This window comes from Chionomys nivalis, chromosome 1, assembly GCF_950005125.1.
Source record: "Chionomys nivalis chromosome 1, mChiNiv1.1, whole genome shotgun sequence".
Lineage (NCBI taxonomy): Eukaryota > Metazoa > Chordata > Mammalia > Rodentia > Cricetidae > Chionomys > Chionomys nivalis.
Window position 1 is genome coordinate 142015229 of NC_080086.1, and position 22111 is coordinate 142037339.

The 22111-nt window shown below is 46.6% G+C and overlaps 1 protein-coding gene across 2 annotated transcripts in view; it reads left to right on the forward strand.

Moving 5' to 3' along the window:
- Scrn1 (secernin 1) overlaps window positions 1-21464 on the forward strand; it is a 72551-nt gene extending 51087 nt beyond the window's left edge. For both annotated transcript variants that reach the window (XM_057769673.1, XM_057769681.1), the window contains exons 4-8: window positions 996-1198; window positions 4006-4200; window positions 7868-8033; window positions 14530-14710; window positions 17951-21464. In XM_057769673.1, coding sequence (XP_057625656.1) covers window positions 996-1198; window positions 4006-4200; window positions 7868-8033; window positions 14530-14710; window positions 17951-18109 — 904 coding nt within the window. In that variant the 3' untranslated portion in view covers window positions 18110-21464. The remainder of the gene's footprint in view (window positions 1-995; window positions 1199-4005; window positions 4201-7867; window positions 8034-14529; window positions 14711-17950) is intronic.
- The last annotated feature ends 647 nt before the right edge of the window (window positions 21465-22111 follow it).

Below are 22111 nucleotides of genomic sequence, written 5' to 3' on the forward strand. Positions count from 1 at the left end.
TGCAGAAAGCAGTGTCTGCACTCTCCATAACAGACTTATTCATTGATAGGGATGGGGAAGGAAGAGAGATGGCTGGCTCGCTTTAGAAAGAGTCTGTGTCCTTCTGATAGTTGATGCTAAAGGAACACGAGGTGATTAAGTCTGATGTGTAGGAGGGGAGTACGTAGAAAAAGAACCAGTCATACTATAACCTGTTCCTGATGAGATCTCTGAGCAAATTATATGCACAGAGGACAATGGCTGCCAATCAAACCTTAGAACCAGTTTTCTCAGTCTGCTAAAGAATGCTTTAACAAAATAACTTGAATGAGATAATTATAAACAATAGAAATGTATTGTTCATAGTCTTTAAAACAAGGAGATCTAAGATCAAGGAAGCGGTATTTAATGTCCAATGTGGATGCATTTTGATTCATACAGGGCACCTACTTACTGTGTCCCCCAATGGTGAAATGAGGCAAGACAGCTCTCTGAGAAGACCTCTTTTATAAAGGACACAAGTGGCACTCATGAGGGTGCCACCCCCTTAACTTCCTAATCCCGTCTCATGGGTGTTGGGATCTCAACACGAACTTTGAGGAGATACAAACAGGCTATCGCAGTGTCCGAAGCACTCGCTGTAAAATAACAGTTGATCCAGGTGGTGGAGATCTTCTTAGGCAGTAGTCAGGAGGAAATTCAGGCTAGTGCGGAGCTTGACGAGAGATAAGGTCAGCCAAGGGAAAGGAGGGGCTGATCTTCCCGTCTAGGAAGTGCAACTACTGGCCGCTGAGATGTCTGTTCTTACGGAAGGGGGTTATGTAAAGACAACACATTCCTACAGTTTGTAATTGGATGTGTGAGAGAGGTATTCTGAGTTAAAGTACGATTAATTAGTTTGGTTATTGGTCTGAACATTTAAAATGTTTCCTGACATGACCTTGTCCCAACCTTTGATTGCTATAGTAATGATCATCTCTCTGAAATGACGAAAGTATGCTTCTGATTTCTGTCAGGCTTGGCTTAGAACGAGGCACGACGGCTAAAGAAGCCTTAGACATCATCGTCTCCTTGTTGGATGAGCACGGACAGGGTGGGAATTATTATGAAGATGCACACTCCTGCCACAGCTTCCAGAGCGCATATCTGCTGGTGGACCGTGATGAAGCCTGGGTGCTGGAGACTGTCGGGAAGTACTGGGCTGCCGAGAGAATCACAGGTGAGGCGGGGGGGGGGGGGTGCAGGGTAGAGATTTAAGGATAGGACAGACTGGGGTGATGATAGTCAGACGTACTGGACTGGCTCAGAGATGCTAGGATGCTGTGGTGTGTCCTCCCTCCCCGTGCTGGTCTTCGGGCTTAGGCATGCCTCTCACCTCCAGGTATCTGTTCCAGAGATGTAATCAGAGTCTCCTGAATCCTGTGAAAGGATGCCAAGTCTCAGGAAGTGCATATCCAACTTTTTACACTTCCTGTTTGCTCTTTGGACATATCTAGTATTGACTATAAGCCATGACTGAGTTAGGCAAGGGAATGGGGAGTCTTCATTCATAATGGGTCAACGAATCCCTGGTCACTCCCAGCTCCATGGCTACTGACAACGGTTCCTCTAAAACAGAAACTTGGGTCTGTGAGGACTCTCGAGTGCTACTCAGGGCCAACCAGGTCATAAGGCCGAGACTCCACTGCTAGGAAAGCATAGACATGACCATCTGCATGAGAAGTGCCATTCTAGTTCATGCGGCTTCTCCCTTCTGTGGCAGGGCTGAGACAGTGTAGCAGCACTCAGTGCCCTCTGTCAGATTCCCAATGAGATCGGGTCCTAGAGTTGGTTAAAGGGCTTCTAAAGAAGTGGTTCTAAAGAAATTTGGTGTACGGCAATCCCCCGCCCTCCTTGGGGTGGGATGATAACAACACCCCAGGTGAACTGCCGTTCTCCCCAGCCGAGTTCAGGTAGCCCAGCTAGTGCAGCACCACACTTGTATCTGTTAAACCTCTACATGCTGCATTTTTTTCCAGCATATTTTTTACTATCAAGTCTTTACCAGTTAATTATGAAAGATATTAGCTGTACTTTCTGTTCGCCACCCTAGTGTTTAGGTAATCAGAACCAAATCTGGCCTGAGTCAGGTCTTCTACAGTCACAGGGAGTCAAGCCCGATTTGGGGCACAGGTTTCAGTGACCAAGGCTCTCCCATGACATTTATGTATTCCCTGTACAAAGTTGCCCTGCTAAGACCAAGAAGTCTAGACCAGTTTCCCGTGTGTGTGAAGACTGTCTGCTAGCAAAGCCACCAGCAGCACAGGGAGTTTTTCCATATCCATGTGGCCAGCTTACATCTCTCAGGGCCTGTGCGTGCTTCCTTCCCAGGACTTAGAGTGTTTGCAGAACAAAAGCCCCTTCTCAAGACCTCCAGCTCTCCTTCCCTGCAGGAACTTAAAACTCCTTTACAGAAACCCCCTAAGATAAAGTGATGTTATCAAATGGCTCTCAGAAAGGCCACTGGGCTCTGCTTCAAAGAGGTCCCGTTGCTTTTAAGTAGAATCTAAGACTTTTTGATCTGTAATTGCATTTCAGAAGTCACACTTCCTTCAGAGGTTGCTTAAAGAAGTCCATCTCTACAAAATGAGTGTTGCTTTTCACTAGACAGTTCTTCTTCAGCAGCCATTTTCTTTTTACTCATTGATTTCCTGTTCTCTGACCCCAGCAGCATTATGATTGATGTTGGTAGGAGTTAACGCAGTCTGTTCTCTCAGTTCTGAATCTTAAACACAAATGTCTACTGTAAATTAGCTCTCTAGGAAAATAACATCTGTCAAGTATACAAGAATGTTTCTTTGAATAGTTTAGTATGAATGGTATCAAACTCACTTCTTTGAAACTGTTTTCTGTTTTGCTTAATTGAATTTTATATTAGCAACATCCTCCGGAATAAAAATGAATGGCCAATAACCAGTACCTCTCAATCAGGAGTACATGTTTTGGAGGTTTACATCATTAAAGCAAAGCATCGTGAGAAAATTCAGTCCCTCTGCTCTTGCTTCTAGGGACCCTGAGTCAGGCAGCAAGGGCTCTGGCTTAGTGGGGTTCAGGCAGGAAGAGGTCCATTGGAGCTTCTTCTTTAGCTCTGATCTCATTCTGCAGGAATCTGGAAGCTCAGCAAGCTCCCTGGGAGCAGCCTGTGTGAATGACCCTTTTGACCTAGAAATGGTAACCTGGCCTCTGCAGTCTAGACAGCCCCTTGAAGCTTAGGGACAAGTCACCCTCCGTCTGTGCGGGTGTGTGATGGTGGTGGCAGAGGTTCTTGTCTAGGAGGAGGAGGAGCCTGTGAATGTCGTGGAGCATCCCTGTGCAGCAATGATTCTCAACCTTCCTGATGCTGCAACCCTTTAATACAGTTCCTCATTTGTAGGGACCCCCAGCCATAAAATTATCTTCAGTGTTACTCTATATCTGTAATTTTGCTACTCTTAGGAATCATAATGTAAATATCTGATATACAACCCTCGGTGGGGTCATGACCCACAGGCTAAGAACCACTGTTGTAGCAGAATTGCATATATAGATCCCCCAAGTCTTGTGAGCACGGCAGTCCTTTCAAAGAGCTGCTCAATTTTCCTGCAGACATGAATGCTTGGGGCTTATTTAGTCCAAATAAAGGGTCTTGAGTGTTTTATTTTGTTTGTGAATTTAAAATCAGTAAAGCTGATGTCTCTCTAAGCTGTAATAATGTCTGATGGAGACAGGCTAGACCTTTTAGGATGTCTTTTGGAGCAAGAATCAAGGATTTCAGGTTTCTCTCCCTAGGGATGGACCTGATTCCTCCCTGCAGTCTTGGGGTTCCCTCCACTAACCACACATTAGAACAGATTCCCCCTGCAGTCTGGGGGTTCCCTTCACTAACCACATATCAGAATGGATTCCTCCCTGCAGTCCTAGGGTTCCCTCCAGTAACCACACATCAGAACGGATTCCTCCCTGCAGTCTTGGGGTTCCCCCACTAACCACACATCAGACTCTTTGCAGAGGGAGTGAGGTGCATTTGTAATCAGCTTTCACTCACCACGAAGATGGACGAGGAGCACCCAGAACTGAGGACTTACGCTCAGAGTCAAGGCTGGTGGACGGGAGAGGATGAATTCAATTTTGCCCAGGTTTTTTCTCCAGCTGATGACCACCTGGACTGCTGTGCAGGCAAAGACAGCTTAGAAAAGCAAGAGGGTAAGTTAACCTCTTCCTTACGATTCTCCTTCTTATGCTCTTTGGTTTTCGACTGAGCTTTAGAGGGTCGACAGAGAGGAGGAGTAGAGAACAAGCCTTGCACGTTAAAGACCAGCTTATACCTTCCATCCTTGGTGTGCAGGAAGGAGACAGCCTGTATGTGTTATGTGCAGCTTCCACCTGTAGGAAGCTGTGGGGTTTCTTATTCCTCCTGGTGTGAGTACTGCTGTCATGTGATACTGTGTGGCTCTCACTGCATCCTTCCTTATAGCTCTAGAAACTTACGAGAACCCCTCTTCCCCAGCCCAGTTAGCCTGCAGGATAAGCCTTCTGCTCATTTTGAGATCCTCCCATGGTACCTGGTACTGCTTCTATTCATGAATTTCTGCTCTGGACTATCGAACTGGATCCTCTTTATAACCCATTTGTGCCATACAGCAGTGCCATACATCACTAAATTCTGATTAAAACCCCATATTTAGGTAAATGTGTTGTAAAGATAGCTCCATGTTTATATTGTGTGGATAGACACTCCCCCTAGGCCTATAACAGTCGTATTTTGTATTTGCTAATTCTACATGCATATCTGTCAATCAAAAGATCATTTAGAGCTAATGGCTGCAAACTATGTCCATTAGCAGCAGCTTCTTTGGTGAATAAAGTTTTATTGGAAAACAGCCATGCTATGCTAGTCAGCTTTCTTATCACTGTAGCAAAATTCCAGAGATTAAAAGCTTATCAGGAGCAAAGGTTATCTTTAGGTTACAAATCCAGAGGTTTTGGTGCATGATCAGCTGCTCTGTTGCTTTTGGGTCTGAGGTGGGGACAGATGTCATGGTGGAGAAGCACATTGAGGAAGCTGCCTGCCTCATGATGGCTGGGAAGCAATGAAGTAAGTGTGTGTGTGTGTGTGTGTGTAAAGGCAGAGTCCCCATATCTCTTCAAGACCACACCCTCAATGAACCCATCTTCCTTACAATATTCCCTCTCACATAGTATCCTAGTCTGAGGACCAAACCTTCAGCGCTTGGGCCTTTGGAGGACATTGCAAGTCCAACTGCAGCAGAACCTCACTTTATTCTGTGCTGCCTAAGGCCACCTCCGTCCAACAGTGCTGGGGCCGAATTGCTATGGGGACAGTGTGGTGGAGAACACATGGTCTGGGGCTTAAACTATCTTCTCTCTGGTTCTTTAGGAAAATGTTTTCTGACCCTCGATGTAGAATATTGCTTTGGGATTTTGCTGTAGAATTGTTGTATATAAAAGCATGGAAGTATTCATTTTTTAATTTTTTTCATAGTTTAATGTATTTTTATTAGCAAACTTACAGGAACAGCACAGAAGACAGACAACATTAAAAACATGTACTTGTATGTAGGACAACTAAGTTAGCAAAGTATAGTGAACGATGGAAGCTACCGCATGATAAAAATGCTACAAACACCATTTAGTTGCTGTCAATAAGAAATTTACTTATTTAAAAAAATCCAAATGCCGGCATTGTCCAGAAAATTCTAACAGGCTTATTTATAATTGTCATAAAATTGAACTGTTGAAATGTGTTCACTAAAACATTTTGCTTACATTAATGCTTTACATTTTGCATTTATATTAAAAATTCACACATAAGTGAAAATGTAAAAACCGCCAATACCTGATTTGTCTCCTATTTTCCACTCGCAATCACATACTTAGGTACCATTTGACCCCATGGGGGGAAAAAATCTAACATTCAGAACTACTGATAACAGGAAGAAGAGGAATTTTTTTTTTTGAGAATGAAATGTTTCCCCTCATAGTGGACTCTTAAGCACCTTCTCCATGTATGCAGCGTACTAGCTGGATATCTTTTGGCATAATTGTTACACATTTGGCATGGATAGCACACAGGTTGGTATCTTCTAGAAGGCAAACCAGATAGGCCCCGCTTGCTTCCTGCAAAGCACCAATAGGTGCACTCTGGAAGCGTGGATCTTTTTTGAAGTCCTGAGCAATTTCTCACACCAGACACTGGAAGGGGAGTTTGGGAATCAGAAGTTCAGTGATTTCTGATAGCATCTGGTTTCAAAGAGTGCAGGCCTATAACGATGAGGTTTCCTCACCCCTCCAGTACAGGGCACACTCTTGCGAGCGGCTTTTATAGCCAGTTGTTTCCTGGGTGCTTTACCACCGGTGGATTTGTGGACAGTTTGCTTTGTACGAGCCATGGTATGGGCACCTCCTTGCTTACCCCCTTCTCCTTTGGCTGGAGCTCAGCAAGCGAGAGGCGGCGTTGGCATTAGAGCGGAAGTATTCAATTTTAGGAGGGATCTTCGTGAAAAAGTTTTTAAGATAAAACAAAACTAGTGATAAAATTCTTTATCCTGCTCGAACATGAGCCCTAAATCAGCACAAGTTTATTGGAAGCAGAGGGTGGAGGGGCCTGTGATGACTCCAGGCACCTCCTGCACAGTGCACACCACCTGCAGACAGGAAACATGGCAAGGACTAACCAAAGGCAGAGACACATGCAGAAGATGTCAGAGACACTGCCAACCTGTTAGAGACAGATTAAAACTAGTATGACGGTGAGGCAGGAAATCGAGACATTGGGTAGGAAACGAAATCAAAGACATTGCTAATAGTTTGTGTAAAACGTAAACAGAGATTTACAAAGTGGACCTGCATTGCACTGGGGCATCCTGTCCCTGGCTGAGTCCATCTTGGTGCACTCAGGCTAAGAGTGGGATTGGTGGCTTCCGTGCCTGGTTTTGGTACTTTGGGGAGGAGTTTTGAAGAAGAGTGAATCTATTACAGGTTCCGACCTGAAACCTGGAGGCCGAGGCTGGCCAGCTACTTCTCCACATAACTATCGTGTTTTGGTTTTGGTTTTGGTTTGGTTTGGTTTTGTATTTTGAGAAAGGTTTCCATGTGTAACTCAGGCTGTCCTGGAAATTACTATGTAGCCCAGGCTGGCCTCAAATCAGTGCTCTTCCTGCTTCAACCTTCTGGATGCTGAGATTATAGGCATGAACTATCACATCCAGCTAAAAGACTGTTTTATAGACTCATAGTCACAGGAGGACATGATAGAATGGGATCACGTGTATCAGGGACTTCATCCACTCTTCTGAATGTAGAGCCTAAAGTCTGAGTACTCTAAATGCTTCTTCGTATTTCATCTCATTCTCTTTGTGTTTGATCATCCTGCAGATAGTATACGTTCCCCGAACAGCAAGTAGGCATGAAGGCGAGAGAGGGGAGGGCCGTGTTTAGGACCACACTGTTTCTTATGTGTCTGTTCAGTCATTGCACTAGTTGAGAGAGAGGTAAGGCTACAGCAAAGAGATCTGAATTAATATGGTTTAAAGGAAATGGAAACTATTTCCTTCCCACATTAGCATGTAGACAGATAGAGACAGTCCAGGGCTGGGGACTTTTCTGTTCAACTCTGGCTGCAGTTTGTGAAGCACTGGCTGGCTTCTCCCAGTCAGCAGGAAGGTGGGAGGAAGAAGCGCAGGACTGAACATGGATGTGACCCAGGATGAGCATGACCGTTTCTGCTCATCTCCGGCCAGACTTCATCAGGGCGAGTGGGAATTTGAGAAGCAAAGAGAGAAAAAAGTGACTCCGTTTTGACTGCCAGCCTTCATAATTATACATTCCTTCCCCCCCCCCTCTCTCCCAGAAAGCATCACCGTGCAGACAATGATCAACATCTTACGAGACAAAGCCAGTGGAGTCTGCATAGACTCCGAATCGTTCCTCACTACAGCCAGCATAGTGTCTGTCCTGCCTCAGAACAGAAGTTCACCGTGCATCCACTACTTCACCGGGACCCCGGATCCTTCCAGGTTTGTCTAAAACACCTCCGGCAGGCCAAAGCTCCTGGCCATGTCCTTCCCTTGGATACTTTTCTCAGTTCTCAGCCTGGGCAGTGTAGTGTAGGAGCTGTGATTAGGTGGTGCTCAACCACAGCCACATAGGGCTCACTCTAGTCATGGAGCCCAGTTATTGCTGTTAAGAATAGATCATAGGCCAAGCATTGTGTTATAGATGAAGATGTATAAAACACAGTAAGAGCCAGATACAGGGCTACCAAAGGTTTACCGTTCTTGTGCGTTACTGGACAAATGGTCCAAGGGTGGTACAGAGGGAAATACGTACCATCTTTTGACATGTTTTAGATTGCTGCTTTCTGTCCACCTGCTTCAGCCGGGAGGCAGTCCTGCACAGTGCTGAGGATACATCCTCTAAGAACAGCCAGGTGTTTGGACCTCCCACATCTAATATCGGAGGTCGGCACCGCCAGAACTGGCGGGGTGTGCACCGTCTTAGCGATTAGGTTCCTGACAGTCCTTTCCCTACGTTCTACTCAACCAGCTCAGCCGTCTCACGGCCCTGCTGCTGGCCCTTCCCTGTGCCATGCACTCTGCACTGTTCCTGGGCTCTCTTTGGATGGTCCCCCACCCACAGCTCCATCTGCTCATCTTGATTTTAGCCCCATCTTCCTCCATGTTTTGGCCTAGCAGATCTGGTTTTCACATCTCTGTGTCCAGGCCCCTCCAACCCTCCAAGGCTAAGACTTGGTCTCCCAAGGGCTCTGTGGGTCTACAGGGGTCTACCGTGGCAGCGAGAGTTTTGTTTCTGAGTCTGGAGTGTTCTGCCAAGGTGTACAATGTGTACTCCTCTTTAAGATACAGGAGTCTCTCTCTCTCTCTCTCTCTCTCTCTCTCTCTCTCTCTCTCTCTCTCTTTTTCAAAAAAAATTTATTTATTTATTTATTTATTTATTTATTTATTTGTGTGTGTGTGTGTGTGTGTGTGTGTGTGAGTGTGTGTGTATGAAGAGGTAAGACACTTTCAGTTCTCTTCTTCCACCTGTTTGGGGCACAGGGTCTCTCTTGTTTTGCTGAGATGCATATCTGAACTTCCGGCTGATTCTGTCTCCATCTCACTGTCGGACTGTTAGAATTACAGGCAGAAACTACTGTATCTGGATTTTCACGTGGTTTCTTTGGACTTGAACTTGAGTCATCAAGCTTGGGTGGCAAGTGCCTCTATGTTCTGAGCGATCTCCTGCCCGTTGTATCATTTAAATTCCCACCACAGTGCGTTTGTATTTTCCCGATGATGGCTGCCTCTCGGCACCTGTTGGGATGTTAGGTTGCTGTCTTTTCTAGACCTGTATATTAGACCTGTTGTTTCTCTACTGCAGCATTCAGAGAATTTCTTATGTATTTTGCTTTCTGCGGCCTTTGTATATATCCCTGACTGTCCCAGAACTCATTTGGTAGATAGATTGGCATCAGACTTACAGCAATCCCCCTTCCTCTGCCTCCTAAGTGCTTGATCACAAGCATGTGCCACTATATCCAGTTATATGTTAAATATAAGTCTTCTGTTGGAAATAGATACCAGAGTCTTTCAAGTAGTGAGTCTGAATGAACTATGCCCCAATGCCCGGCTATGTGGAGGCCCTGCTCTAACTTTGCATAGGATATAAGACTTTTCATCTCCAGAACACGCAAAGAAAGGAATCCTATTGCCCAGGCTGAAGCAGGCAGCTTAATCCGATTATAGAAATGGGTTGTGAAATCGCCTTCTGGTACTAAATGAGAACTTTAAAGTAGTTTTAAAAGAAGATTATTCATAGTTAAATGAATTGGAAAGACCTCATAGAAGATTACAGGCCTTTGAGAAGACAGTCCAGCATTGTCTTCCGTGGTGAAGCCGGCTGTGTCACCCACGGTGACTCAGGACTGCAGTCTCAGCCTGTCTGAAGTCTCAGTGCTACTTGTGATTGGGCACGCTGAACACTGTCTTTTGTCATCAGATGCTGTAATTAAGGCGATCTCACAGTCGTCTGCTAGTATTAACATACAGAGATGCTTCGAGACAGTGAATTACCCCTCCTCGTTGGTATCAGGACCAAAGCCTCTGCCTGGGCTCCGTCTGCTTGGGTACTTCTTTGTCATGTCCTACACGCTAATCTACAGATCTTAGCTGGTCTTCACATCCAACTTTCCCCTTCATCCCTCTGTCTCCCATGCCCCCTCCTCTCGTGTGCCAGGCACGTGTGAATTTGAGAGTGACAGGGAACACAGAACCAGCCCTTGAGTGCTTGAGGGAGATGCGAAGGCCCATTGATCCAGTTTACTGAGGAGATGGATTCTACCATGTCACCACTCTGCTGAGTCAGCAGGCTCTTCCCTTATTGACTGTTCCTTTCCGGTCCTCTTTTGTTTTTGGTTTTTGTTTTTGTTTTGTTTTCTTTTGTTTTGTTTTAGAAAGGAATTCTAGCTGTCCTGGAACTAGCACTTGTAGACCAGGCTGGCTTCGAACTCACAGAAATCCACGTATATCTGCCTCCCAAGTGATAGGATTAAAGGTGTGTGCCACTACCGCCTGCCCTCAGTGCTCTTGTACAATGGCCCTTCCCAGAGCTCCTGTACAGCGCATGCTCCTTCCCTGAGTGGTTCTGATCTCAGCCAACAGTAGATTCGAGTGACGTTGTCGTATGTCCACAGATGCACCATTTAGAAAGACACCTACATTTGGAAAGAAGCTGGTTATTATGGGCAGGTTTCCCTGACTGGGGTCAGGGTTGAACAGATTCATCCAGAGCTAGAGTCTGTGCATTGCTCCTTTCTTGTGTTTCCTGTCCCTCAGGGACTTTGGTTACAAGATGAGCCCAGCATAGTCACTTGGGGAGTGTTTTTTCTTCAGCAAGAACAAAGGTGTGTCTGAGGTTAAACTATTGGCTGGCCAGAGCTACTGTTTCTTATAGTAGTACGTGTGGATAAAGCCAACAGGAGGATTAAGAGTGAGAAGTGGTGGGGAAAGCTTACTTCACATTGAGAAGACTTGTCTGAATTTAGCCACTTATTTGAAATGGAGTTTTGGACAAAGCACTGAACTCCATGACCCTCAGTCATCTCATGTGTAAAATGGGGCCATTCCCTCCTGCCTGGAGCAGCGTGGCCCTTGGGAACACTGGAGCAGTGTGGCCTGTGCTGGTATCTGGGTGGTACAGCCATGACTCAGAGAGGCAGTTTCAGCTTTGACACCGCCTTGTTGTGTGACCTTGGTCAAGTCATTTCATCTCTGGGCTTTAATTAGCACTCATTGAAGTGCACTGAAGAAGTTGCCATCTGAGCCTCTAATGTAGAAAGATGCCCTTATCTATTGAGAATCATAAATGTACTTTGCATTAAAGATTGGCCGAACATTAGGATGTTTTCAAACTGCACTGTGACCCACATTTTCTTTGTAGAGCATGGGCCAGAGGTGCAGATGATGAAACATGAGTGACAGGTATTTCTTCAGCCAATTATTAGCAACAGTTGTTACCATTTTATCATAACTAGAATTATATGGTTTTGTTATTTACATAATTTATCCAATCTCAAGCTTACCATCAACCACACATTCATGACTCATATTTTTAGAAGTTGAGGATGCTGACTTTTTTTAGAGACTGAAAAGGATATCTGGGGAAGCTTTGACAGATCCAAATATTATGGGTACCTGCTCTTACTTAGTGTTCGGTTTTCAAATAGAAGGGTAGTTGAGAAGGCTAAACATATGGTACACTTTGCCTTAGAAAAACTACCTGGCACTTAACAGCATCGTTAAGTAACTGGCATTCAGCAGGTGGTGAGGAAGACCGACATGCTGAATTCCTACATCTCAATCCATTTTGTTTAATATATTGGATGCAGAAGATTAATAAAAAAGCAAACCCGTGCATGCCATGAACTTACTGAAGTTGGAATGACCAGTCTGCATGCCTCGTAGAAACGGACAATGGAAAGGCACAGAGAGTGGTCTTAGGCACTGGAAGAAACCATAGCCGCCACCTCGGTCCACTTGAGAAGCAGAGAAAAACTACTGGCCTTACATCCGGCCAGATGCAGAATGGCTTCTCACTCCCCCACCTTGCCTCTGTCCAGTTGTCTGCCCCTCCTGTTCTCACTCAGTTTAGAGCAGCTGGGCTTTCACACCCAGCCCTTGGCAAGGGCCTCCCATGCGCAGTAAGCAGGGCAGGGCTCTCTGGAAGAGACCACTCCTCCCCCTTAGAGCAGAGGTCAGTGGACCGAGGAGGTAGTATGCCGCAGATGGCTATCGCGTGCCCTGGGGTCAGAGAGAATGAGAGAACTCCTTTCAAGGAGCCTCCACTCAACTCCTCAGCAGTTCTGTCTGTCATTGGCTCTGTGTGGCTCGGCCCTGAGCTGACTCTTTGGACCATGTGGGCACAAGGGTCCCTGTGCCAGCCGGGTGTTTGCTGTACCACATGCACTAACCGCAGCCATCTAAGTGCTGCTCGCCCTATGGGATAGGGTGGGTGCTTACGGCAATGCCAACTCTATGTCCAAAGACCAGAATATTGATGGCAGAAGTCTGGATGCCTGTGGGTGCTGGGCCCATGCTTCTTTCTTCCTCTCCCTCTCTTCTCCCTAATGAGGTCATCACAATTGGTTCAGGAAGTTTGAAGCTTTGGACTAACTCCTCCTTCACACCCGGAAGTTGGGAGAAGAGAAAGCAAAGATCCATTTCCAAGAGGCTGCAGGAAGTGGAAATGTATTCCTCTGACCATGGGTAGCTTCCCTCTGTTCTAGGGTTTCTTGTGGTATAGCTGGGTAATAGGGGCCCTGGGACAGCCTAGTTAGGTATGTCTTGTGCTTTCTGGCTGATAGGGCTGAGGAATGGGTGGGGGTTTTATTTTGTTTTGTTTTACGTTTTTGTTAGTTCTTTGAGAATTTCTGTTTGGTTCCCTCCTCATTTAAAAATATTATTTTTAAAATGTGGATGAGTGTTTTATTTGCATGTATCTCTCATGCATGCAGTGCCTGCAGAGGACAGAAGAGGGCATCTGATGCCCTGAAACTGGCCTTCCGGAAGGTTGAGAACTGCCTGTGGGCTCTGGGAAAAGAATCTAGGTTCTCAGCAAGTGCTCTGGTGATCTTAACTACCTAGTCATCTCTCCAGCCCACCTGGCCCCTCATTTTTCACTCATTCTTTGAGAATTTCTGGTAGATCATTTCTGATGACTATGAGTCTTGCTGACAGGACAGAAGAGTCACAGAAACCTGTCCTTAGCCTGCACTACTCACTCTTGCAGCTCGGGCGCAGATGTTGAACTGCCTTTGGCGTTCATGTTAAATGAACCTGGAACTTACTTTTGCATGCCCTTCTTGAGCTTTCTTTCCAACCACAGCTCTGGAAAAGAACTCTAGAGGTCATTTATCAGCCTGTTGCCCACGGCTGGTGCAGATTCTGATTCAGTGGAACAGGGCTGGTTTCAGGCTTCTGAGGGATGTTTATGCTGAAAATCTAGAGATGTATCTAAAACAGCAAGGGTGACTGGTTCATGGTCCTTTTCAGGTCACAGTGTCTGTGACTGTGTGGCACAATGACAAGGGAGATCTGGCTGCCCCTAGCCTCAAATACACCAGAGCTGAGAAAGTCAGCCTCCCAGCTCCCTTTTAACCTCTTCATGGCTTCTCGTAGTGGGCACACATGTACCGCTGAGAGAAGAAAACGTGTAAACCACACAAATCCGTCAGAGCCCACAGAGTGTGAAAGGCTCATTTTCTCAGTTTCTCCTGTTGTTACTGCAGGTGCCCCCCAGGGTGTTGCCAGAACTGCACCTCTGTTTCAGCAGGGCTTTGTATGGGGGTGGAAAGGGGACGGGGAGAAGAGTAAGACTTTCTTCCAGCTGCTAGTCCACTACGGGTGTCTCTCATCCTGCCCAGCTCTTTATATGCATGGCTGCTTTGGGGTGCGTACATGTGTCTGTGTGATGTATACCCAGGTATGCACAAGTACATGTGCCACGCACCTGGACGCTTCCATCTCCTCTAAGCAGGAGAGGAGCCCAGTGGAGCAGGAGACACCAGCCCCTTCTGTGCTCTGCCTAGCTCTTAGACAACCAGCCTTCTGTTTCCCTCACTGTGGCCCCTCTGGGGCCTCTGGGCTTAGCTGATATCACTTTAATCTGACCTCCTCTAGTTTATGAGGTACTTCAAAGATTTTTCAAGAAAGTAGACCCTTAAGATCAAAACTGAAAACCACAGGAGCCCCCTGTTCCATTCAAATACATGGCTTATTCTGCCCCGGTCCGCAGCACTGTGTCTACTGGCCCTTCTTTCCCAACAAAAGGGGCCTTCCAGAGCAGCTAGTCTGTTTTGACACCAGCCTTTGTAAATGACTGTTAGTTTTATAGAAATCGCGACTAAAGCACACAGCTGTGTGTCTCTTGGACTGACTTGCCTGCCTCGATTGGCTCATCACTGGATATCCAGGCGCTAAGCTCAGCCTGACTGAAGCAGCTCTCCTTCCTTTCCAGGTCCATATTCAAGCCATTCATCTTTGTTGATGACGTAAAACTTGTCCCCAAAGCACAGTCGCCCTGTTTTGGTGACGATGACCCAGCCAAAAAGGAACCTCGGTTCCAGGAGAAGCCAGACCGCCGGCATGAGCTGTACAAGGCCCACGAGTGGGCACGTGCTGTCATCGAGAGTGACCAGGTGAGCCTGGAGGAGCTCCAGGGAGGTGGGTGTCAGGGAGGAGGCAGTGAGGTGGCTGGCACACACATTCCTCTCCTCTTTTTCCTCAGAAAGAGAAGGCAGGTGTTAACTTTCCTGTCAGTTCTCCTGAAACCAAAACAAATGAAACCTCTGCTTTTGTGATTACCCTGAATCCAGCAGACCGAGCATCCCTTCCTCATCCACTGTTAACCTCCGAGTATCAGAGCTGTGCTATTGAAAATCTTTGTGTGCTTTTGGGGGATGAAACCCTGTACTGTATGGAGTTGGTCATATGCCATTTCTAAACAGTAGCTGCCCCAAGGCTGTGTGAACATGGGGTATCACAGTGTAAGTGTGCAGAACAGCTCCACACTCAAATGGGTCAAAAAAGTAACTTTTATGTTATGAATATTCTATCATGATACAAAAAGAAGATTATCAAGTCCCCAATATTTTAGAAATAATTCCTCAGAGTACAACTGTTCTATCTGAAAAGCTTTGGTTAATAAAGTCAGAAGATACCGACTCAGTGAAGAAAAGCCCCTAGTATTCCCTAATGCGTCCTAGCACCCGGCAAATTCCCACAGTAGCCTTTGGTGGTGAGTTTTCATGGAAACCCCAAGCCTAGGCTTTGTTTTGGAGAGGAAGAAGGAATGTGGTTGTCAGATGTTCATCTGCTCTCCCCACCATTTGTGTGACAACTTCCATAGGCCTAAACTGTCCTGAAGAAAGGAGCCACCTCTAGATGAATTGGGGCACATGCTTCATTTTCTTTTGTAGATTTATTTTTATTCCTGCATCTCTGTGCCCATGCTTGCAGGCATCCAAGGAAGCCAGAGGTGTCAGATGCACTGGATCTGCAGTTACAGGCAGTTTTAAGTTGCTCAACATGGGTGCTGGGATTTGAACTCAGTCTTCTGTAAGAGCAGGGTGGTGTACACCTAACTACTGAGCCCTTTTCCAGTCCCCCAATTCCTTATACGTAGCGCTGTGGTTATCTAACACAGATTTGAAAAGGCAGTGACTGAGGCTAGAGAAACGAGTAGGTAGGCAAGAGCGCTTGCTGTGCGCCATGAGGATCTGAGTCCCGGCACCTCTGTAAGAGGCCAGCCTGGCTGTGCAAGCCTGTGGGGTACAGAGAAAAGGGGGTGGCTCAGGCTCCTCCGCCGCCAGCCTAGCTCCAGACTCAATGAGATGCCTGAGGTAATAAGGTGGGACAGGACACCTAGCATCCTCTTCTGGCCTCTGCTTGCACATAACACACATGTATACAGGAATACACATGAACACATGCATCATACACACAAACCACACTGTTTTCATTTGCTCTCTGTTACTGTGGTAGATACCATGACCAAAAGCAACTGGGGAGAAAAGAGTTTATTTGACTTCCATGTCTGGATCACAGTGACACGTGGAGGGAAGCCAAAGCAGGAGCTGAGAGGCAGAAACTGAAGCAGAGACCATGAAGGGATGCTGCTTACTGGCTTGCTCTCCACGTCTTCTCAGCCTGCTTTCTTATATACCCGATGATCATCTGTTCAAGCGTGGGGTGGGTCTGTTCGCAATGAACTGGGCCTTCCGAGGCCAACCACTCATCAAGAAATTCCCCACAGACTTGCCTACATTCCAGGGTGATTGAGCCATTTTCTCAGCTAAGGTTCTTTCTTCCCAGATGACTCTGTCTTGTGTCAAAATGAGAAAAACACTACCTGGCACAATTGACCTCTTACCAACCTGACTCATAAATACATAACCTTTCCTCTCTTGTTCATCCTTAAGATCTCATGTTAAAATCACAATATAAAACAGTATAACTTTGCAAGTCCTAAAGTCTTTAAAAAGTTTAATTCTTTAGCCAGGTGTAGTGACACACACCTTTAATTCCAGTACTCAGGAGGCAGAGGCAGGTGGCTGTCTGTGAGCTTGAGGACTAGGACTACAGAGAGAGAGAGAGAGAGAGAGAGAGAGAGAGAGAGAGAGAGAGAAAGAGAGAGAGAGAGACCCTGCCTCAAAAATAGGTCATAGATAGATGATAGATAAAATTCAATACTTTAAAAGCCTAAATTCTCTTTTAAAAATCCTACATCTCTTAATTTGAGATACTATAAGGTGAAAAATAAGTTACATGCTTCTTATTTCAAGAAACTAAGAACCAGGGCACAGTTAAAATCAAATCAAAGCAAAATTGACATCCAGCAGTGTAAATCAAATCCTGTAGCCTACAGCTTAGTGTGGCATCTGGGACTCACTTAAAAATTTTCTGGGCTCCAAAGGGTTTGGGCAACTCCATTTCTCAGGAACAGCAGTTTTAAAGATAACAATATTTAAAACACCCAGCTTGTCACAGGCTCAGGCCAGCTCCATTCTACATCTGCTGGGGTCCTTGGTAGTCATACACTGGTCCTAGTGTCTCCAATATGCTTGGGTCTCCACTGAAACCAAGGTTGCATCTTTACCAATGGCCTCTCACAGTACCAAGCCTCTCCCTTCAGTCCTCCTGCATCTTCCGTGCTGCCCAAGCCAGTATCACATGGGAGACTCTTAGATATTACCAAGTTTGGCTGCCAGCTTGAGATGTAGCCTTGGCCCCTTGGAAGCCACCATCATAGAAAAAAAGTGACATGGGGATATACATGGCATGTTTATTAATTGAGCTGTCTATTCCTTCAATAGACATTTTTTTTTTTGAGAACGCCTACTGTGCTCTAGTCATTGGGAGGCGGATATAAGCCTCTTCGTCTCCTGGAGGTCAGGGTATGATGGGAGACAGCTATGTAGGCCAATCATCAAGACACAGATGATGGTGATTATGGAAGAGAGAAGGTATTGCATTCTGGAGGAAAGGCCTTCCGCAGAAGTCTGAGGATGAACTCAGGTTGATCTGGTGTTGGGAAAGGGAGGGGCCTCCAGAGTGTGGAGTCACCTGAGCAATGGAGAGATTACCATGGAGTGTAGCAATGTATTTCACTGAAAGGGATAGATAGACAAGGCAAGGGGCCAGAGTGCTCTGGGCACTGCTCAGTAGTCAGGACTTTGAACCAGACATCTGGTGGCTGTGGAAGTATTCTGAGCAGGCTGGTGATGTAAGCACACTCTAGAGCAGCCTTGGTGTTGTCTGGGGGAACTGAAGGGGGGGGGGAACAGTGCTGTTGGCAGGAAGCCAGCTGGATGGATGCTGGGCTGTCAGTGTCCACTGCCATGGCACATGTTGTCCTGCATGACTGTGTCCCTCCTCAGGAGCAAGGTCGCATGCTGAGGAAGACCATGCTGGAGTTGGAGAAACAAGGCTTGGAAGCAATGGAGGAGATCCTGAGCAGCCCCGAGCCCCCCGACCCTGCCGAGGTGGGAGACCTTTTCTATGACTGTGTGGACACCGAGATGAAGTTCTTCAAGTGATGTAAATGCCCTCGCCCTTACTTACAACTTCCCACCCGACTAAATTACCAGCAGAGAAACGCTCTTCTGTTTGAGTAAAATGAGACTGACCATGTGGCCTCCTTGTGTCTAAATGTTCCCTCTGTTCAGCTTAGCAACCCCCTTTCACCGTGTAACTCCATCCCACATACCTCTTGCTCCATTGTGTGATAAGCTGTGGACTTGAAGATGTTCTTGTATTTCAGTGACAATGGGCACCTTAGGAGAACGAGCGTTCCCTCAGCCTTGGACGGGGCTGCAGGGCCACACTGGTGGGAAAGGCAAGAGCTGTGAAGGTCCTGTCCCTCTCTAGCTAGGGGTTTCTTCAAGATTAACAAAAGACTTTTGTTCATACTGAAGGCTCTTATGCGTGTAGATGGGGGGGACCCCAGCTTTCCTCCACAAAGCCCAGGCTTATGTGTGGCTCACAGTCCCTGCAGGTATGTCTTGGGAAATAAAGCCAATGGGAATGAACAGAGGACCCCTGGGTACGGTTCCGGCTCTGTCTCAGTGTTTGTGACAAGACCTGTCTTCTGTGAGCTGTGCCCATGCGCAGTGGACTAGGTCTGCTTCCACATGCAGGAGAGCTGGCATCCATGTTAGCTGGACCTTCCCATCCAGCAACGCACCCACCCGTGGATGTGGCCCTGTGTAGAGATGACTTGCAATTTGATGGTCAGCAACTTATATAAGATTCACAAAAAGGCCTTGGCAGACTTCATACAACTGCAAATCTCAACGGATGAGGACAAGAAAGAGATGACCCTCTTGACTATTGAGAGCACCTGGAGTGTGGGTAGCCACCATCTTAGCAGAGACTGGAATGAAACTCATTCCTTCCCAGTGCCATTGTGTTGCACAAAGGATTCGACTCCACAGGAGTGTGTGAGGAAGACAGGACAGGCTGAGGACAGACGCTGTGCCCACTGCCTGGTTAACTGGATCCCACAAGTCAGTGTGCTGAGCACCTGACCTCCAGGGTCCCCATCACCACCACTTAATTCTCATGCCCCGTTGCCAGTGGCTGCCTTTGGACTGGTGTCTAGAATGGCAGAGAGGATGTAGGTACTTATCCATGGCCACTCACCATTACTCCTGAAGGGGTCAAGGGGGTAAAGATGACAGACAGAAGTGAAGTGTAGATAAGAGGAACACCTAGTGTGTGGGTGTGTGTGTGCTGTGGGGTCCAGTTATATGTCATCATTCTTGGCAGGGCTGAGCAAAGAGAAACCGTCCATCGGTGGCCTCAGACATGGCTTAGGGTCCCCAAATCATTCTCGGCTGCAGTATCATGGGCTGTGAGAACTGACAGGGACCTGAGCTCTCATCTCACAATGTCATGCAGGCCAGAGGTTTTATTGGGACTAATCTGGCTTTTCTTTTAACCCTCCTTTAGGCGGGTGTGTATGTGCTGTGGGCCCTTTCCTCGACTGTCTTGTGAGTTCCGTGTATAAACAAAGGGCAAAACGTAAGAGAAGGGACAAGTTTGTGATGGCCAAATGGTGGCTCGCAGTTGCTAGGAGCTCTGAACAGGCTGAGCCTGGCATCTAATGCACATGAACAGAGGGCACAGGTGGAGCAGCTAAGCTGAAGATGCCCACAGGTGCAAAGGAAAGAAGGGAGATGTTTGAGGGGAAAAGAGTTGCCCGTCCAACCCCACCTGCTGACCTTTTTAAGCAAGGTGATGCAGGAAGCCATCCTGTGAATTCTCCGTGTGGTCTCACCTCCACCTGTGAGGCCAGCCGGTTTGTCAGATCTGACCCACCTGAGAAAGCCAAGGTGATTCAGGGTTCGATCGGAAGTCCAGTGAAAGTAAGTGACATGGCGACCTTCTTTAATTGCTCTGGCCAAGGCTGTAGATGGCTGTGCCAACCTGACGCTATTACTCAGGAGGGCACTGGAAAACACAGTGGCATTTCTATTATTAGATATTGGAGCATTGTACATCTCAACCATGTTGTCCTCTTACCACTAGAGGGCGCAGGAGCCCTCTCTGGGCAACCTGGCAGACCTTGAGGGGCCTGGTTTTTCCCCTCAGGCAGTGGATAGGAGCTGGGAATAGTAGCTTTTCTCACAGCGAAGGGTGGGAACAGAGGTGAGGACAGTACTGGGGAGAGGTTCCTGCATGTGGAATTTAAATATCTAAATTAACAGCAGAGATGATACTGGATTTTGAATAGGCAGATGTAGAAGAATATTCATTTTCAAATGCTCCTAACGAATCTCTTTTTGAAGAAATGCTTCTTAGGTGGGTAATTTCTTAAGCAGGGGTTGGTTTTCTGAACAACATGGAGAAGATGGATGTTCAGGATGAAATACAAATGGAATGTTTAGGATCATGCTGTAAATAACTTCCCAGAAGACCACCTGATATCTATTAAGCCTCGAGCATAGGGGATCCTGAGCATACTTTGTGCAGACTGCCTGCCCCCACCTGTCCCACAGAACCTAACATGAGCTAGCTAGTCTTGTGTGAATGAGATTTCCACTAAGTGAAAACAGCATCGTAGCTGGGGGCAGACACTAGAGTGGACGTAAGTTAGCATAAATAGGAAATAGTCTTCTATCATTCTTGGGGGTGTCTGGAAGCGGTGGTAGAGAAAGTACCTGATGAAAGCTGTGGAGTCTCAGCCCCAACACACGATCCAGTGTTTGTAGGTGTCAACCTCACAAGCTACTGAAGCGGACGAATGTCTATTGGAGTTCAATGCTAACATTCCATCACTACCAGGCGAATCAGCAGCTATAAAAACCAATTGTCAGCCACAAAAAAAAAAAAAAAAAAAGTCATCCCATGTTGATACAGGTGGTACCACTTCTGGCAGGCCCACAGGGCAGCCAGGTGTGCATGCCTTGAAATCACTGGCTACTTCTTTTATTGCAAAGGTCTGCAGCTGAGAGCTCAGCTTTGGGAGAAAACAGGGAGCAAGGGGAAGGACCATGGACAGAGAGGACCAGCAGGTGCAAGGCCAGCATCCCAGCTCTGCTGTGCCTCCCTTAGATGTGGGGTTTCATCCTACATGGTGCAGAGTCCCAGCTCCTGTTCCGTGATGCGTGTCCAAATGTGTTTTATCCGACTAAAGCCAACTATCCTAAAATACTGCATACAGAATTCTTGCAGGAATTAATATGTGTCTTTAATCATATTGTGAGAAGTGAAATGCCATAGTTGGAGCAGTGTAACAGAGAATCTTTGTTTCTTGTAGCGGGGAACTGACTGTGTGGTCTTAGCAGCCTTTTGTACAAATAGCTACAAGGCAAACAATGTCCCTATCCAGTGCTTGCCCCCGGAGTGTCTTTAAATGCACCCAGTGTACAATAAAAATATCAAAGTCAATGCCCAGGACCCTTCTTTTGTGTTTCATGAGAACAGCCGGCACCGGTCACAAGACAAACATGAAAAAGAAAGAACATTGCTTTTCTGATGGGAACTTTAAAAAACTCAGTCACCTTAGGAGGGCCCGACACTGTTCCACTGTGAAGACCAAGTCACTATTTAAAAACAAATCCCAAACTATAACCATATGCCACTCGGTTCCATCAGAACAGCAGCAGCAAGAATTGGATACCCTGAAGACCCAAAACCGCAGGATTTCCACATCACAGGGCAATGGCAGGATAAGCAAGAGGAGCCCCAGTGAGGGTCCAGCATCAGTAGGGCAGCAGAAACCAGAGGCCTCCAACCAGACCAATGCAAGTAAAGCTATATGGACAAAAGGGTTTACTGAGTGACTCACTGTGTCCCATGAGCTTCTATGATGAGACTCTTCCCCCATTTCTTCTTGTTTTCTTTCTTCTCTTAAATTTTATTGGGGTGGCTGCAAGGTCAGAGTGTGGATATGCAGGAATGGGAAATGAATGGGATCAAGATGCATGATGTGAAAGACACAAAGAATAAAAAGATTTTAAAAAAAGAATCAACTACCATGTGAGGAGCTGGAAACATCACTCACAGCTGGCGGAAATGAAAATGGTTGCCCATTG